We start from the raw sequence: 15,716 nt of genomic DNA on the forward strand, positions 1-15,716 counted from the left end.
AGGTCAAGGCCACACGACACCCTCCCCCCAGTCCTCCTTTGGGGCCTCCTCCAACTGTCCTTCCCAACTGAGGGGCCATATGGTGGAGTCCCAAGCCCCTGCTTTCCCAGTCCCCAGGGGCCAGGCCAGCTGGTCTGGCTCAGCCTCGGGCTCTCGCTCCAGGAGGGAAGGGGGAGCTGGTCTCCTGCCATCTGAAGGGGACCAGCAAGGGGAAAAGGCAGTAGAAGCTTTGCAGCTGCTGGGCTGAGTCCCCAGAGAGTCCTTACCCACCCAACCCTGAGCCAGAAAACACTCTGGCCAAGGAAACACCCTCTTTAACCGAGAGGGATAGGGTGGGGAGGGAGGTGGGAGGGGGGTTTAGGATGGGGGGGGGACAGACATATGTATACCTGTGGCTAATTCATGTTGATGTCTGGCAAAAAAACATCACAATATTGTAAAGTAATTATCTTCCAATTAAAATAAATTAATTGAAAAAAGAAAGAAAACACCCTCTTTGCCCCTTTTCAGTCTTTGTCCCACATTTCTTCATCTAGCTCAGCATGGCCCAGAGTCAGGAGCCACACCTGCGGGTTCAAACCGTCCAGGGTTTGAACCCACATTCTAATACTGTGTGACTGGAGGTGACTAACCCCACCTTTCTGGACCTACCTCATCATCCCGGATTGCAGAGAAGGAGAGTAACCGAGAGCCATGAGGGTTTTGTGGTTACCTTGTCCTGGCTTCAAATTCTGGTCCTGGAAGTTTTCACTCTAGACCAGGCACTGATCTTCTCTGAGTCTTAGTTTCCCCATTTGGAGTATGGGAAGGCGGCATGTAGGGCTTCCCTGATAGCTCTGTTGGTAAAGAATCTGCCTGTAATGCAGGAGATTCGGGTTTGATTCCTGAGTCGGAAAGATCCATTGGAGAAGGGATAGGCTACCCACTCCAGCATTCTTGGGCTTCCCTTTTGGCTCAGCTGGTGAAGAATCCGCCTGCAATCCGGGAGACCTGGGTTCGATCCCTGGGTTGGGAAGACCCCCTGGAGAAGGGAAAGACTACACACTCCAGTATTCTGGCCTGGAGAATTCCATGGACCGTATAGTCCATGTGGTCGCCAAGAGTCAGACACGACTGAGCGGCTGTCACTTTCACTTTCAAGGCAGCAGGTGGGTCTGAGCAGCAATCAGGTTGTTATGGGGGATCTGGGTTTGCGTCACCAGGTGGCAAAGCACCTGAGGTTCTTTTGGAAATAGGTGCCTCTGTGTTTTGTTGATTTGGTTTGGTTTTTACCTTGAATTTGAATGTCTTTTTAAAAAGGAGATGTTCCATACCACAAAATGCACTTTTTAAAAGTGTATAGTTCAGTGGTTTTTAGTGTATTTGCAAAGTCGAGCAACTCTCACTATTAATTCCAACACAGTTTCATCACCTTGAGGAGAAACCCTGCGGGGCTTCCCGGGTGGCTCAGTGGTATAAATCTGCCTGCCAACGCAGGAGACTCAAGAGATGGATCCTTGGGTCAGGAAGGTCCCCTGGAGGAGGAAATGGCAACCCACTCCAGTATTCTTGCTTGGGAAATCCCAGGGACAGAGGAGCCTGGTGGGCTACAGTCCATAGTGTCACAAAAGAGTTGGACATGACCAAGCGATTGAGCACGCAACGAGAAACCCCATCCTTACTCACTCTCTCTACTAGTCTGCTTACTCTCTCTACTAGTCTGCTTTCTCTCTCTACACATTTGCCCATTTTAGACAGTTCGTATAAATGGAATCATGCAATATATGGCTCTCTTTGTTTTCTGGCTTCTTTCACTTAAAGTTTTCAAGATTCATCCATGTCGTTCCTTTGGTTGTAACATTTCAAGCTGGTTTAATTTTTTTTTTAATGTTAACCTTTAATACCAAGAGAAGGAGAAGAACATGGTGACCAATCCAACAAACAAAAGCAACACACATTTATGGAGACTTACTTTGTGCCCCGCATGGAGCCAGGAGCTGGGCTCCAGCTGTGAGCAATATGAACATCCCCATCTTCCCTGACCTCATGGGCTGTTGTGAGGATTAACTTAATTCATTCTTGTCAAGTGCTGAGAGCAAACACGGTGTGTTACCCATTATTGCTGTTATGGTAAGAAGTTCAAACGGAAGGGTATGATGTGAAAAGTAAAAAACCTTTCTCCTCCACATGCAAGTCCCCCTCCCCAGGGGTGTAAGTGCTCTCAACTGTTTCTTCTCTATCCTTCTAGAAATATTCCATGCATACCTCCACACGTACACATGATATGTGTACCACAGTGAAGCTTGCCTTTTCCCTTGGCCGAACACCCTAGGCATCCCTCCTTGTAGGACATACCCAGTCCTTTTAAACTGTTGCATGATATACCAGGGGATACTTTGACAATGTCATTGACCAGCCTTCTGTTGAGAAGCCTTTAAGGCCATTTCTGAACTTCTGCTAGTATAAATAATGTCACAACAGACATCCCTGTCTGTGTGTATTTAAGCCTGTGTACAAATATTTTAGAATTAATCCTCAGGACTTCCCTGGTGGTCCAGTGGCTAAGACTCCATGCTCCCAATGCAGGGCGCCTGGGTTCAGTCCCTGCTCAGGGAGCTAGATCTTGCATGCCACAACTAGAGATCCTAATGCCGAAAAGTAAAGATCTTGCATGCTGCAAGTAAGACACAGCACAGCCAGATAAAGATGTATATATTTACCACTGAACCACCTGGGCAGCCCCCCTTCAGTGTTTAGGAAAATGCAAATTAAAATTACTACAATACAGTATCTCTCACTTCTCAGATTAGCGGAGATAAAAAGCTTGCAAATACCTAATGATGGTGGCCATGTGGGGAGATGGATGGTTTTAAATATACACGTTTATATTATATATGTATATAAATATATATTCTTTTCTTATATATGTATATTTATATGTGTATTATAAGAAATATATATTAGAAAATAATTCTCAAAGTAAAATTATGGTACCAGAAGACTTATGCATTAAACTTTTCCCCTTATTTCTTTGCTTCTTTCCCTTTTTTTTTTTGGCCACGCAGCTTACGAAATCTTAGTTCCCCAACCTATGCCCTCTACAGTGAAAACAAAGAGTCCTAACTATTGGACCTCCAGGGAATTCTCTAAACTTTTTGATAAATATTACCAAATATCCTCCTGAAAAGGCAGTGGACACACTTGCAGAGTGACAGCCATCCATCTCCCCACATGGCCACCTTCAACAGCTGTTAGCAAGCCTTTTATCTCTGCTAACCTGAGAATCGAAAGATAATTGGTTTGTGTTATGTTAATTTTCATTTTCCTAAACATTGAAGGGGGGACTTCCTAGGTGGCTCAGTGGTAAAGAATCCTCCTGCCAATGCAGGAGACACAGGTTCAATCCCTGGGTCGGGAAGATCCCCTGGTGAAGGAAATGGCAACCCACTCCGCTATTCTGGCCTGCAAAATTCCATGGACAGAGGAGCCTGGTGGGCTATAGTCCTTGGGGTGGCAAAGAGTCAGACATGATTGAGTGACTAAACAACAAGACACTGAAGGAGCCTGAACATCTTTTCACATGTTTAATGACCAGGTACTTCTGTATCCTTTGCCATGTTTGTAAGAAAGGTTACATATTAAATAGGTGTTTGAAATACTTGGCATTTTTCTAGAAGTAGAAACATAGCAGTCCCTGGAATAATTCCATCTCAGGCCACATGGCCACTTGCTCCAGAGGGATGAAGGGGTTTTCATTTCATGGGGAACTGGAACTTACAGCCTTAATATTTCAGACTATATTCGCAAGTGTCCTCAATTCTAATGTGTTTTTATTTTCTACATATCACTACAATGATTTTCTTAATAAAAAAGTTTTGGGGAATGACTATTTCATTTTTCTTTGATTTCTACCACTCGTGTGTCTAAAAAATTTCCATTGGACATGACTTTGATTTGTCACTTAACCATTTTTCTGACTCCTACAGATTGTGAACTGTATCAACTGAGACTCTTTGAGATGCAGTTCCTAGGACTTAGGCTAAAAGGAGCTGGAAGTTGTTGGCTCATATAGCTGGAAGAACCAGGGGTAGGAGCTTGGGGTAGGAGCTTGGGGCATGGCTGGATGGGCCCCACAAATTCTGTCCTTTGGAGTTTCTCTTTGTTTCTGCACCCTCCTTTCCTCTGTGTTGGCCTTATCGTTGGGGAACCTGTTCTCTCTTGGTGGCAAAATTGTCTGTATTATCCCAGGCCTGTGTTCTTCGAGCTTTAGAAACAGGTTGAGAAGGAGACCACCCCTTTTCAGCTCACATGCTTTTCCAGAAAAAGTGTGAAGAGTTTTCATTAGCTGATCTTAGGTCACATGCCATCTCTTACCCAATCCTTGTGGCCAGGGTGATTCAGTGTTCTTCTTGGCCAGGCCTGAGTCACATGGCCATTCTTGGACTGATGGGTTTCATCAGCCCCTCAGGAAGCTGAAAGAGTTTTCATTGGCCCAGCTTAGGTAATAAGACCATCCTTGATCAATCCTAGTGGCCACAGTGGTTTCTGTGTTTTGATCGGCCAGGTTTGGATCACGTGGCCCCCTTTGGCCCTCTAGGTTTTAGTAGAAGACCGATTAAGAAGCTCAGTTTCTCTGGTGGCTCAGCAGTAAAGAATCTGCCTGCCAGTGCCAGAGACATAAGAGATGCAGGTTTGATCCCTGGGTAGGGAAGATCCCCTGGAGAAGGAAATGGCAAACCACTCCAGTATTCTTGCCTCGGAAATTCCATGGGACAGAGGAGCCTGGAGGGCTACAGTCCTTGGGGTCACAAAGAGTTGGGCTGGAGTTAGCTACTACACAACAAGAAGTTCAGGATCTGAGAGTGGGATTTGAGGTGCCAGGAAAGAAAGGACCAATTTTGGGCAGGCAAAAGCAACGGGCTCTGCACTTCAGAACCTTGCAACAAAAGTCTTGACTTTGTTCTTAATATGCCAGCTTTGGGTTGCAGTCTTTTGCTTTAATCTGTTACCACTTAATTTCATTCCTGTTATTTTGTTTTCTATATTTCCCCCATCTGTTTAGAATCACACAAGTAATACATAAATATATTCTTTTGTTAAAAGCTACTGTTATCTTACAGATCTTTAGTAAAACATAAAGTCTCCCTTCAACATGCCTCCGGATCCCACACTCCAAAGAGAACTTCAATTATTATTTGGTATGCATCCTTCTAGACCTCTCTTTATCTGTTAATAGAGGTACCTATATGGATTATTAATGGTTTTATTTTCTTCATGCTTCAATTCTTTCTTAATTTATTTATTGGCTGCACTGGATTTTCATTACTGTGAGTGGGGCAGGGGGCGGGGTGCTATTCCTGTTGCAGAGCATGGGTTCTAAGGGGCTCCGGCTTCAGCAGTTGCAGCACATGGCTCAGTAGTTGTGATGCATGGGCTTCATTGCCCCTCGGCATGTGGAGTCAAACCCATGTCCCCTACATTGGCAGGCAGATTCTTAACCACTGGACCACCAGGGAAGTCCTAATTGAAATTCTTGAATAAATAAATATAATGATTCAGACATCAAAAACTGTATAAAAAAATCCTATGTGAAAAATCTCACCTTCATCCCTGTCCCCATTCACTAAATTCTCATGCCCCCAGTAGGTACCATCTGTGATTAATTTCTTCTTTATTCCAGGGAAGTTTTATGCATGTGCAACTTACTGCAAGTATCTATTCATAAGTACAAATATCTATTCATAAGTATGTTCTAATTTTTTTCCCTCTTAACAGTAAGTCTTGGGTATTATTCCATATTGATGTGGATTTGTTTAATCATTTCACTCTTGATGGACATGGAGGTTAGTTTTTCCATTTTTTTTCCATTATAAACTCTGCTCTGATGAGATCTTTATTTATTTATTTGGCTGTGTTGGGTCTTAATTGTGTCACGTGGGATCTTTGTTACACCATGTGGGATCTCTTCTTTCGGCTCAAGGGCTGTCTAGTAGTGGCATGAGGACTTAGTTGCATTTGGGATCTTAGTTCCCCAATCAGGGACGGAACCATTCTGCTGCCTTGCAAGGTAGATTCTTAACCACTGGACCACCAGGGAAGTCCCATGATGAGATCTCTGGACAAACATCTCTGCTATGATGAAAATCCTTGGACGAACATCTTTGTGCATACATGCCACTGTTTCTTTAAATACATTCCTGGAAGTGCAAGTGCTGGTCAAAGCATTTTGACACATACTGCATTTTGATAATACCTGCCAAACTGCCTTCCAAAAGGCTCTTACTAATTTACACCACCACTGACAGAGGCTGAGTGTGCCCATCTCCCTATATTTTTGCCAACACTAGATATTATCCATCTTTCCCAATTTTGCCAATCTGATAAATAGAAAAGAATACCTTGTTTTCATATGTATTATCCCAATGATTAGTTAGATTGGGCATCATTTCCTGTGCTCGTTTTTTCTTCTTTGTGTTGCCTGTTCACATCTGTTGCCCATTCCTCTTTCGGGCAATCTCTCTTTGCTGATGTCATTCATTTGTGCATTGGACAGACCACAGTAGAAGGTCTATTACATGCCAGACATGGTTCTAGACACAGGGAAATACATAGGTGAAGAGAGACACAGCCTCTGCCCTCATGAAGCTTATAGTCTAGAAGCAGACCAATAAAACAAAAGCCTCATGAGTAAAGACGGTTATCCGATGGTGTTTAAGTGCCGAGGAGACAAAGGGAGCAGGATAAAAGGGAATTCTTTTACTGTTAAAGAAACTAGTTCCTTGCTCTAACACATATTAAATGTTTTTCCAGTTTGTCATTTGCCTTCAAATCTAGAAACTTTGGTTGACACAAAACTATTCTTTGTGGCCAAGTTTATAAATCTTTCTCTTTACGGTTTATATGCTTGGAAATATTTTCTCCATCCCAAGATTGTAAAAACTTTTGCCCAGATTTTCTTGGTATGCCTTATGGATTTACTTATTCCACTTAAGTTTTTAATCCATCTGGAATTGTTTTCAGCATAAACAGTGAGGAAGGAATCCAGTGAAATTGGTCAGCAACTTGGCCCATGACCATTCATTGAATAATCCATCTCCTTGGAGACTGGAAATGGCATCTGTAAACTATATGAATTCTCCTGTGTATTTGGGTCTGCTTTTGTACTTTCTATCTCTCCCTGTGGGCCATCAACCATTTAAATCACTATAGCTTGTATTTATTTTTATTTATAATTATTTATATTTATTTATAATTATTATTTATTTATTTATTTGGTTTCTCCAGGTGTTAGTTGTACATGTGGGATCTTTATTTGTGGCATGTCAACTCTTGAGTTGCGGCATGTGGGATCTAGTTCCCTGACCAGGGATTGAACCCCGGCCCCCCGCATTGGGAGATTGGAGGCTTAGCCACTGGACCACCAGGAAAGTCCCTGTATTTATTTTTGATATTTGAAAAGATTGACTCTTTGGACAAATTACCTAACTTCTCTGGGCCTCAGTTTGCTCCTCTGTAAAACAGGGATACCACCAACTTTGAAGGGTTTTTGTGAGAACTGATGGGCTGCTTTAGTCCAGGGACTCAGGCAAGCCTCATTGAAAAGGGAATAAGTAGTTGAACTGAAATCTGATTGACAGGGAAGAGCATGTCTGGCAGAGAAAATAGGAATAGAAGAGGCCTTGAGTCGGGAACTAGCTTAGTGGGTTGCAGGGATCAGAGAGGAGGACAGCGCTTCTGGAAGGAACTGAGCAAGGGGAGAGTGGAATAGTAAGCCTCGACCAGGAGGTTGGCTGTCATCATAAAGGAACTTGGGAGACACTGCGGGATCGGGAGGGAGGCCGGGGCCTGCTGACCCTGCCCTTCTCCCTTCAGTCGATGGAGTCGCAGGTGGAGGAGTGGTACCGCGAGGTGGGGGAGTTGCAGGCGCAGACGGCAGCGCTGCCCCTGGAGCCAGCGAGCAAGGAGCTGGTGGGCGAGCGGCAGAACGCGGTGGGCGAGCGCCTGGTGCGCCTGCTCGAGCCGCTGCAGGAGCGCCGCCGCCTGCTGCTCGCCTCCAAGGAGCTGCACCAGGTGGCGCACGACCTCGAGGACGAGCTGGTGAGGATCTGCGCGGGCATCTGGGGCGGGGCCCGGATGAGAGGAGGAGCATGCGAAGATGGGGCGGGGTCAGCGGGCAAAGGGGGTGGAGACTGGGGTGGGGGCGGGGACATGGCTCTTAGGAGGGTTCAAAGGTGGAGATGGCGGAGGGACCTATCCACTAATACGCCGATAGACTCCGTCATTCGATCCTTAAGTTTTTCATTTACTCGCGCTTATTCATTTATTCATTCATTCATTCACTCTCACATTTCATTAACACTTTGACTCGTTGATTTATTCATGAAGTCATTGATTTATTCATCCCCTCATCCTTTATTCCTTCCTTCACGCATTTATTTTTCATATATCACTCATCCATTCAGTTCCTCATTCAGTCATTCACTAATTTGCTCATTCACTTGATCGTTCTGGGCCCTTTCTTACATGACGCTAGGGTCACAGGAGTGACCACAGCAAATCCCGTTCCTCCAAAGGGGAAAACAGACTTATCCTAAGTCAGGGACAGCTCAAGATGGTTAGGAATGTGATGGGGGAAGCTAGGGGACTGTGGGAGCCCAGAGGAGGCAATTGGCCAAGTTTCGAAGTCAAGAGAGACTTCCCTGGAGGAGGGAATGTCTAAGCTGAGACATCAAACAAGAGCTGAGCCTGCTGACGGGTTGGGAAGGGAATTTTCCAGGAAGCACGACCTGCCTATGCAAAGGCCGAAGGTAAGCAGGAACCTGACTCAAATGCAGAGAGCCAGTTAGAGCATGTCCAGAGAGCAAGTGGAAGACGTGAGCAGGCGTTTAGTTGAGGGAGGCCCTTGGTTGCTATGGAGGCTTAGATGCTTTCAGTTTAGTTGAGATGGAGGGGTCCTTGCCCTGCTCCCTGTGTCCTTCCCTTGACCTGTTCCCTGATTCCTTTCCAGGCATGGGTCCAGGAGCGACTGCCACTGGCCATGCAGACAGAGCGAGGCAGTGGTTTGCAGGCCGTCCAGCAGTACATCAAAAAGAACCAGGTGAGCAGAGCCAGGACAAGGGAGTGGGTTTGGACAAATGACAGAAAACGCTCAAGGTGGTTAAAGCTGAAGAGGAGAATTTATAGGCTCTTATAATTGAGATCTGTGAACAGCAGATACAGATGTGTGCAGGTGCTTCCAAGAGGCCATGAATCTCTCATTTCCATTTTTTTTCTTCCTATTAGCTTTTTTCTAGACCAGCTCGCCTCTCCTGCTGGTAAAAGAACTCTCAACAGATTCAAGTTTACATCCTACAAGGAAAACTAAAGAGAATCTCTCTCAGTAATTTCAGTAGTAGTCCCAGGCATAACTCTTTTTAGCTCAACTTGAGTCACATGTCCACTCTGAACTAACTGTGATGGCCAGGGATTTAGACTGCTCTGAATGGCCTGGTCTGGGCTGAGGGGTCAGCCTTGGAACCTGCATGTGAGATCAGCCTTAATTATCTGGGCTGAGATGGAGGCAAGGCGGTTCCCCAAAAGAAAATCAGGGTCCTGTGACTGGAAGTAAGGAAAATGGCTATCGGGCCATGAAAAAAGAAAACAACAGACAAATAAGAACTCCAGGGACTTTTCTGGTGGTCTGATGGTTAAGACTCCATGCTTCCACTGCAGGGGTCATGGGTTTGATCCCTGGCCAGGGAACTAAGATACTGCATGCAGTGCAGCTGGAAAATAATAATATAATAGTAATAATAATAATAATAATACATTGATTAAAGACTTACTATGTACCAAATACTGTCCTAGGGGGTTATGTCAGATATTTAATCTCTACAATAACCCTATGATGTAGGTATTGTCATCACCTCCTTTTATAAATATATATATATATATATATAGTTAGGGAGAACAGGGCACTGAAGAATGGCGGGGAGGTGGGCACACAAATTATTTTGGAAAGATTCGTGATCGTGCTCTACTAGGTGAAGTTCTTTAAGAGGCTGGGGGTTTTCTACGATTTTGTTTTTCTATCTTGATGAAAATCCTGCTGGTGGTAGACCACGCTAGGAACAAACAAAACTGGCCCATCATTTTCACAGTTGAGGAAATCAGTCAAGCGCCTTTAATATTTAAAATTGGAGATGCTCGAGCTGCGTGTGTGAGAGATTGCGAGATACCCAGGGGCTGTGAAACAAATAATAGCAGCTAATGTTGATTGAGCACCTGCTGCAGGCCAGGCACAGCTGTCAGCATGCCATGGTACCGCAGCCCTACAAGGTAAACATTAGGGGGTGACCACTAGCCATGTGCCTTTGGCAAGTTCTTCAACCTCCCTGTGCCTCAGTTTCCCCATCTGTAAAATGAGAATGATGCTTGGCTCCTGGAGTTGGAGTGAGGACTAAATGAGCGGCTACAGGGACTTCCCTGGCGGTCCAGTGGTCAGGACACTGCCCTTCCACTGCAGGGGGCACAGGTTCCATCCCTGGTTGGGGAACTAAGGTCCCACATGCCACACAGTGTGGCAAAAAGAAAAAGTGACTACATTATGCAAAGCCCTTACTTAGCAAAGTGCCTGGCAGGACTGGGTGTTGACTGTTGTTATCGTGTTATTATTTAATATCTCCATTTACCAGTTGAGGAAACAGAGGCAAAGGAGAGGTTAGCTAAAGAACTCAGCAAGTACGGAGCTGGTTGAGAGAACCTTCTGGAAGTATTCTGTATCCCTATCTGAGTACACAGGTGTAACAATGTGTAAAATGTGTCCAGCTGTATTCCTAAGATGTGTGCGCTGCACTGTAGGTAAATTCTACCCCAACCTGTGTTGAGGCCTGTGTCGGGATCATTAGGCGGGCATCATGGATCACCAGGGATCTTGTTTGAAAGCAGAGTCTCTGGATCCAGCTTCTTGTGTTCAGATCCTGTCAGCCCTTACTGGCTGCTTGTTCTCCTAACGCACTTCACCTCTGCGGCCTATTTTCCCACCTGCAACAATGGGAGGATGAGTGAGGAGGAATCGCGACATGTAGTATCCCGCTCGTCGCCAGCGATCTGCGGCTGTTTGTCTCTCTCTGCTGGGCGGTGCCAGTCGTGCAGGCGCCGAGCCTCTGAACGCCCCTCTCCTCTCCCACCCGCAGGGCCTGCGGCGGGAGATCCAGGCGCACGGGCCGCGCCTGGAGGAGGTGCTGGAGCGCGCGGGTGCCCTGGCGTCGCTGCGCAGCCCCGAGGCTGAGGCCGTGCGCCGCGGCCAGGAGCAGCTGCAGGGCGCCTGGGCCGGGCTGCGGGAGGCGGCCGAGCGGCGGCAGCAGGTGCTCGACGCCGCCTTCCAGGTGGAACAGTACTACTTCGACGTGGCCGAGGTGGAGGCGTGGCTGGGCGAGCAGGAGCTGCTCATGATGAGTGAGGACAAGGGCAAGGTGCGCCCGAGCTGGCGGTGCGGGGGGCCGGGGCGCGGGGGCGGTGCGCTGGAGCCCGGGGTCGGCCGCTGCCGCCTCATCGCGGGCGCCGTGTGTCCCCAGGACGAACAGAGCACCCTGCAGCTGCTCAAGAAGCACCTGCAGCTGGAGCAGGGCGTCGAGAACTACGAGGAAAGCATCGCGCAGCTGTCGCGCCAGTGCCGGGCGCTGCTGGAGATGGGGCACCCGGACAGGTGGGCGGGGCCAGTAGGGAATGGTCCGGCAGGATCTGGAGCTTTGCGGTTGGAAATTGGGGCAGGGCCAGGACTGGACGTTGGGGTGGGAGGGGTGGGTCCCTCTTGGCCCCGTGCTGGTGCTTTAGGATTTTGGCAAGTGGTTGGGGTCCCCGCATGGAAGAGCGCTGTGCAAGGATGTTTGAACAGGTCGGACCAGGAGCACTAGGATTTGAGCGTGTGGGAGGAGTTGTCTAGGACTGAGGGGAGAAGAGCGAGCTCAGGGCAGGAAGGGTTCTCTTCCTACCCAGTGTCTGGGCCCCTCTGGGAGTTCAGAAAAGCCTGGAGCACAGTGAATGGGTGTGGCCTGAGACCTCCTGGACTGCTAGTCATGTGGCCTCTCTGAGGTTAAGTGTAGGGGCCGCATCTAGGAGGCTTGGCCCAGGGGTGAGATCCGGGACAGAGGCACAAGGCTCGACCTCTGTCCTTCTGAGCCTGGAGATCCTGACTGGAGGTCAGGTGGGTTGGCTGGGGAACCAAGTAAGGGGTCTGGAGTCCCACCGAAGTTGCTAGAAGGGCCAGGTGTGGGACCGCAGCCTGGAAGGCTGGGCGCACGCAAGGGGGTAAGAGGGAATGATGAGCTTATTAAGCTTAGGGAAGCAGAATTTTCCTTGAGCCCTGAGATGCAAGTGCTGAGTTGGCTGCATTCAAGACTTGTAGAAAACAGAGTCCTGCATGAAGGAGTCTCGGGCTGGGGACTCAGTTCTGCCTGAAGGTTCAGAGGAAACACAGCCCTGCTCTGAGGGGGGTGGCAGGGGCTCAGAGCTCTGTCCTGGAAGTCTTTGGGGGGGGTGCCATCCCTGCCCTTACCTGTCCCCTCCCTGTCCCCCTTCAGCGAGCAGATCAGCCGGCGGCAGTCTCAGGTGGACCGCCTATACGTGGCGCTCAAGGAGCTGGGCGAGGAACGCCGGGTGGGCCTGGAGCAGCAGTACTGGCTGTACCAGCTCAGTCGCCAGGTGGACGAGCTCGAGCACTGGATCGCAGAGAAGGAGGTGGTGGCCGGCTCTCCTGAGCTCGGCCAGGACTTTGAGCATGTCACGGTGAGCAGCGTTAGGAATAAACATGATCCAGGGGCCACTGTGTCTGCTACTAAGGTTCTCCGGCCCCCAGTTTCCCCACCCATAACAGGGCGATTATAATAGCACCACCTCATGGCTCTGTTGAGTCACTGATGGAGTAATATAATGTAAAGCCGCGGCTCCACCCTTTTTGGCACCAGGGTTCGGTTTCATGAGAGACAACTTTTGCATGGACGAGGGCATGTTTTCAGGATGTTTCAAAGTGAAGTCGCTCAGTCGTGTCCGACTCTTTGCGACCCCATGGACTGTAGCCTATCAGGCTCCTCCGTCCATGGGATTTTCCAGGCAAGAGTGCTGGAGTGGATTGCCATTGCCTTCTCCAGGGGATCTTCCCGACCCAGGGATCGAACCCGGGTCTCCCGCATTGCAGGTAGACGCTTTACCGTCTGAGCCACCAGGGAAGCCCCAGGATGTTTCAAGTGCATTACATTTATCGTGTACTTTATTTTTATTACATCAGATCCACCTCAGATCATTAGGCGTTAGATTCCAGAGGTTGGGGACCCCAAAAAAGCACTTAGGGCAGTACTGAACACCCACAGAGCCTAACACAGTGTTAGTTACTATTCTTGGGGTCTTGTTACTTGCTCAGTCAGGTCTGACTTTTTACGACCCCATAGACTGTAGCCTGCCAGGCTCCTCTGTCCATGGGATTTCCCAGGCAAGAATACTGGAGTGGATTGCCATCTCCTTCTCTAAGGAGTCTCTGACCCAGGGATTGAACCTGGATCTCCTGCATTGTAGGCAGATTCTTTACCATCTGAGCTACCTTATTTTATTATTATTGTTATTATTACTGTTACTATTATTGCTATAGAGTGAGTTCTCAGTAAGTGTGGGATGTTATATTTTGTTCTGATGGTCACCATTAGTGTTGTTATTCTGCCACAAGATGGTGGGTTGGAGGGGGCTCGTGTCTACGGCACTTTGCCCATGATGGCACACCACCACCCCCCCACTCCCTGGTGGCAGGTGCTACAGGAGAAATTCTCAGAATTCGCCAGCGAGACTGGCACGGCAGGGCGGGAGCGGCTGGCGGCCGTGAACCAGATGGTGGATGAGCTGATCGAGTGTGGCCACACGGCGGCGGCCACCATGGCCGAGTGGAAGGACGGGCTGAATGAGGCCTGGGCTGAGCTGCTGGAGCTTATGGGCACGCGGGCCCAACTGCTGGCTGCCTCTCGGGAGCTGCATAAGTTCTTCAGTGATGCCCGAGAACTCCAAGGACAGATTGAGGAGAAGCGGAGGCGACTGCCTCGCCTGACCACCCCGCCAGAGCCGAGACCCAGTGCCAGCTCCATGCAGCGGACCCTGCGCGCCTTTGAACATGACCTGCAGCTCCTTGTGTCCCAGGTTGGGGGCTGGTGGCCAGGAGGGGCTGGTGGGAGGGCCTGGCAGCATGGCCAAAGGACAGGGGCAGCAGTGCTGGCAAAAATCAGGCCGCAGACCACATTGAAATTAGACAGTGGAATAGACAGAAAACGGACCACAGAACAGGGAGAAGTTATATGATGGGGCAGGTAGAAAATGGACTGATTGCATGGTGTGCAGAATCAAACAATGACAGGGGAAAAAGGGAGTATAGAATGCCTGATAGAAATCAGAGTGTTTCCAGTGGAGGTTGGGCAGGGGTTCCCTTGAAAACTGCAAAGTGAATCTTACCCAAAGCCCTATGGAGAGTCTAAAAAGAATTGCAAGGAAGTTGAGAGAAATTTGGCTGCAAAGCAAATAGAGATTAGACCTCAGGTCTCTGATAGAAATCACATGATTTTCCCTGGAGAAATTTGATGGGGTTGGATCTCATGAATGGAAGTCAGGGCTAAAAGGAATCAGGGGGTGGGTTTAATAGGAATTAAGAGGTAGATCTGAGAAACCAGATGAAAATGAAGCTGTGTGCCTCACAGGAAGCAAGCCATAGAACTGAAGGAAATAGGGTTGTAGGTCTAGTGGAAGGTAGAAATTGGACAATTATTTTATATATATGATGTGAAAGACCATGAGAAGTCAAGCAGAGAGATTGAATCTGACACAAATATGATGGTCCTCTGAAAGAAGACAAGTGGCTGAAACCATGGAGAGTGAGCAGTGACTCTAACTCACACAGCAGAGCTAGTGGAACTTGGATGGGAGACCTGCTAGTAACTGAATAGCGATTCTGAAGGAAATTGGGTGATAGGGAGTGGCTTGAAACAATTGGACAGCATGTCTAACAGATGTCAGAGTGAGGAAGGGTTTCCTGAAAGAAATCGCATGGGTCTGAAACAAGACAGAGGTGGGCCTGAAAAAGCGAGGTGGCAGCCCCAGTAGAAATAGAGCTCTCAGACTAGAAATCAGACAGTGGGCTGAAAGAAACCTGACGGTAGATGCAAAAGAAGTCAGAACGCAGGTCAGTCACAGAAACATTAGGCAGCAGACATGAGAGAAATACGGTAGTGGGTCGAAAAGAAGTCAGAGAGTGCGAAGGTCAAAAAGAAAGCGGGCAGTGGCTAGGAATGGATCCCACTGGAATCTCAAGGGTGTAGGCTCCTTACTTCTTCAGGCTCTGCACCCAGTCCACAGATGGGGGGTGGGGGAGACGGTGGAGCCTGGATCCCCATGGAGGGCTGGTGCTCAACCCCATGTTGCCCTCAGGTACGGCAGCTGCAGGAGGGGGCAGCCCAGCTGCGGACGGTGTACGCGGGCGAGCACGCGGAGGCCATCGCCAGCCGGGAGCAGGAGGTGCTGCAAGGCTGGAAGGAGCTGCTGGCAGCCTGCGAGGACGCCCGCCTGCACGTGAGCTCCACGGCCGACGCCCTGCGATTCCACAACCAGGCCCGAGACCTGCTCTCCTGGATGGATGGCATCGCTGGCCAGATTGGGGCAGCTGACAAGCCCAGGTGCCCCTCTTCCCACCTCGGGTTTCCTCCCTGCCTCCGGGCAGCCACTCTCAGCCC

General features: G+C 48.6%; 1 protein-coding gene across 6 annotated transcripts in view; it reads left to right on the forward strand.

Moving 5' to 3' along the window:
• Window positions 1-15,716, forward strand: part of SPTBN4 (spectrin beta, non-erythrocytic 4) — an 80,920-nt gene that overhangs the window by 53,454 nt on the left and 11,750 nt on the right. For all 6 annotated transcript variants that reach the window (XM_086352575.1, XM_086352573.1, XM_086352572.1 and 3 more), the window contains 7 exons: window positions 7,852-8,076; window positions 8,987-9,076; window positions 11,154-11,432; window positions 11,535-11,665; window positions 12,540-12,744; window positions 13,756-14,136; window positions 15,415-15,659. In XM_086352575.1, the coding sequence (XP_086208701.1) occupies window positions 7,852-8,076; window positions 8,987-9,076; window positions 11,154-11,432; window positions 11,535-11,665; window positions 12,540-12,744; window positions 13,756-14,136; window positions 15,415-15,659 (1,556 nt within the window). The remainder of the gene's footprint in view (window positions 1-7,851; window positions 8,077-8,986; window positions 9,077-11,153; window positions 11,433-11,534; window positions 11,666-12,539; window positions 12,745-13,755; window positions 14,137-15,414; window positions 15,660-15,716) is intronic.

Source organism: Bos grunniens, chromosome 18, assembly GCF_055505025.1.
Source record: "Bos grunniens cultivar Pamir isolate PY7600 chromosome 18, Bosgru_T2T1.0, whole genome shotgun sequence".
NCBI lineage: Eukaryota > Metazoa > Chordata > Mammalia > Artiodactyla > Bovidae > Bos > Bos grunniens.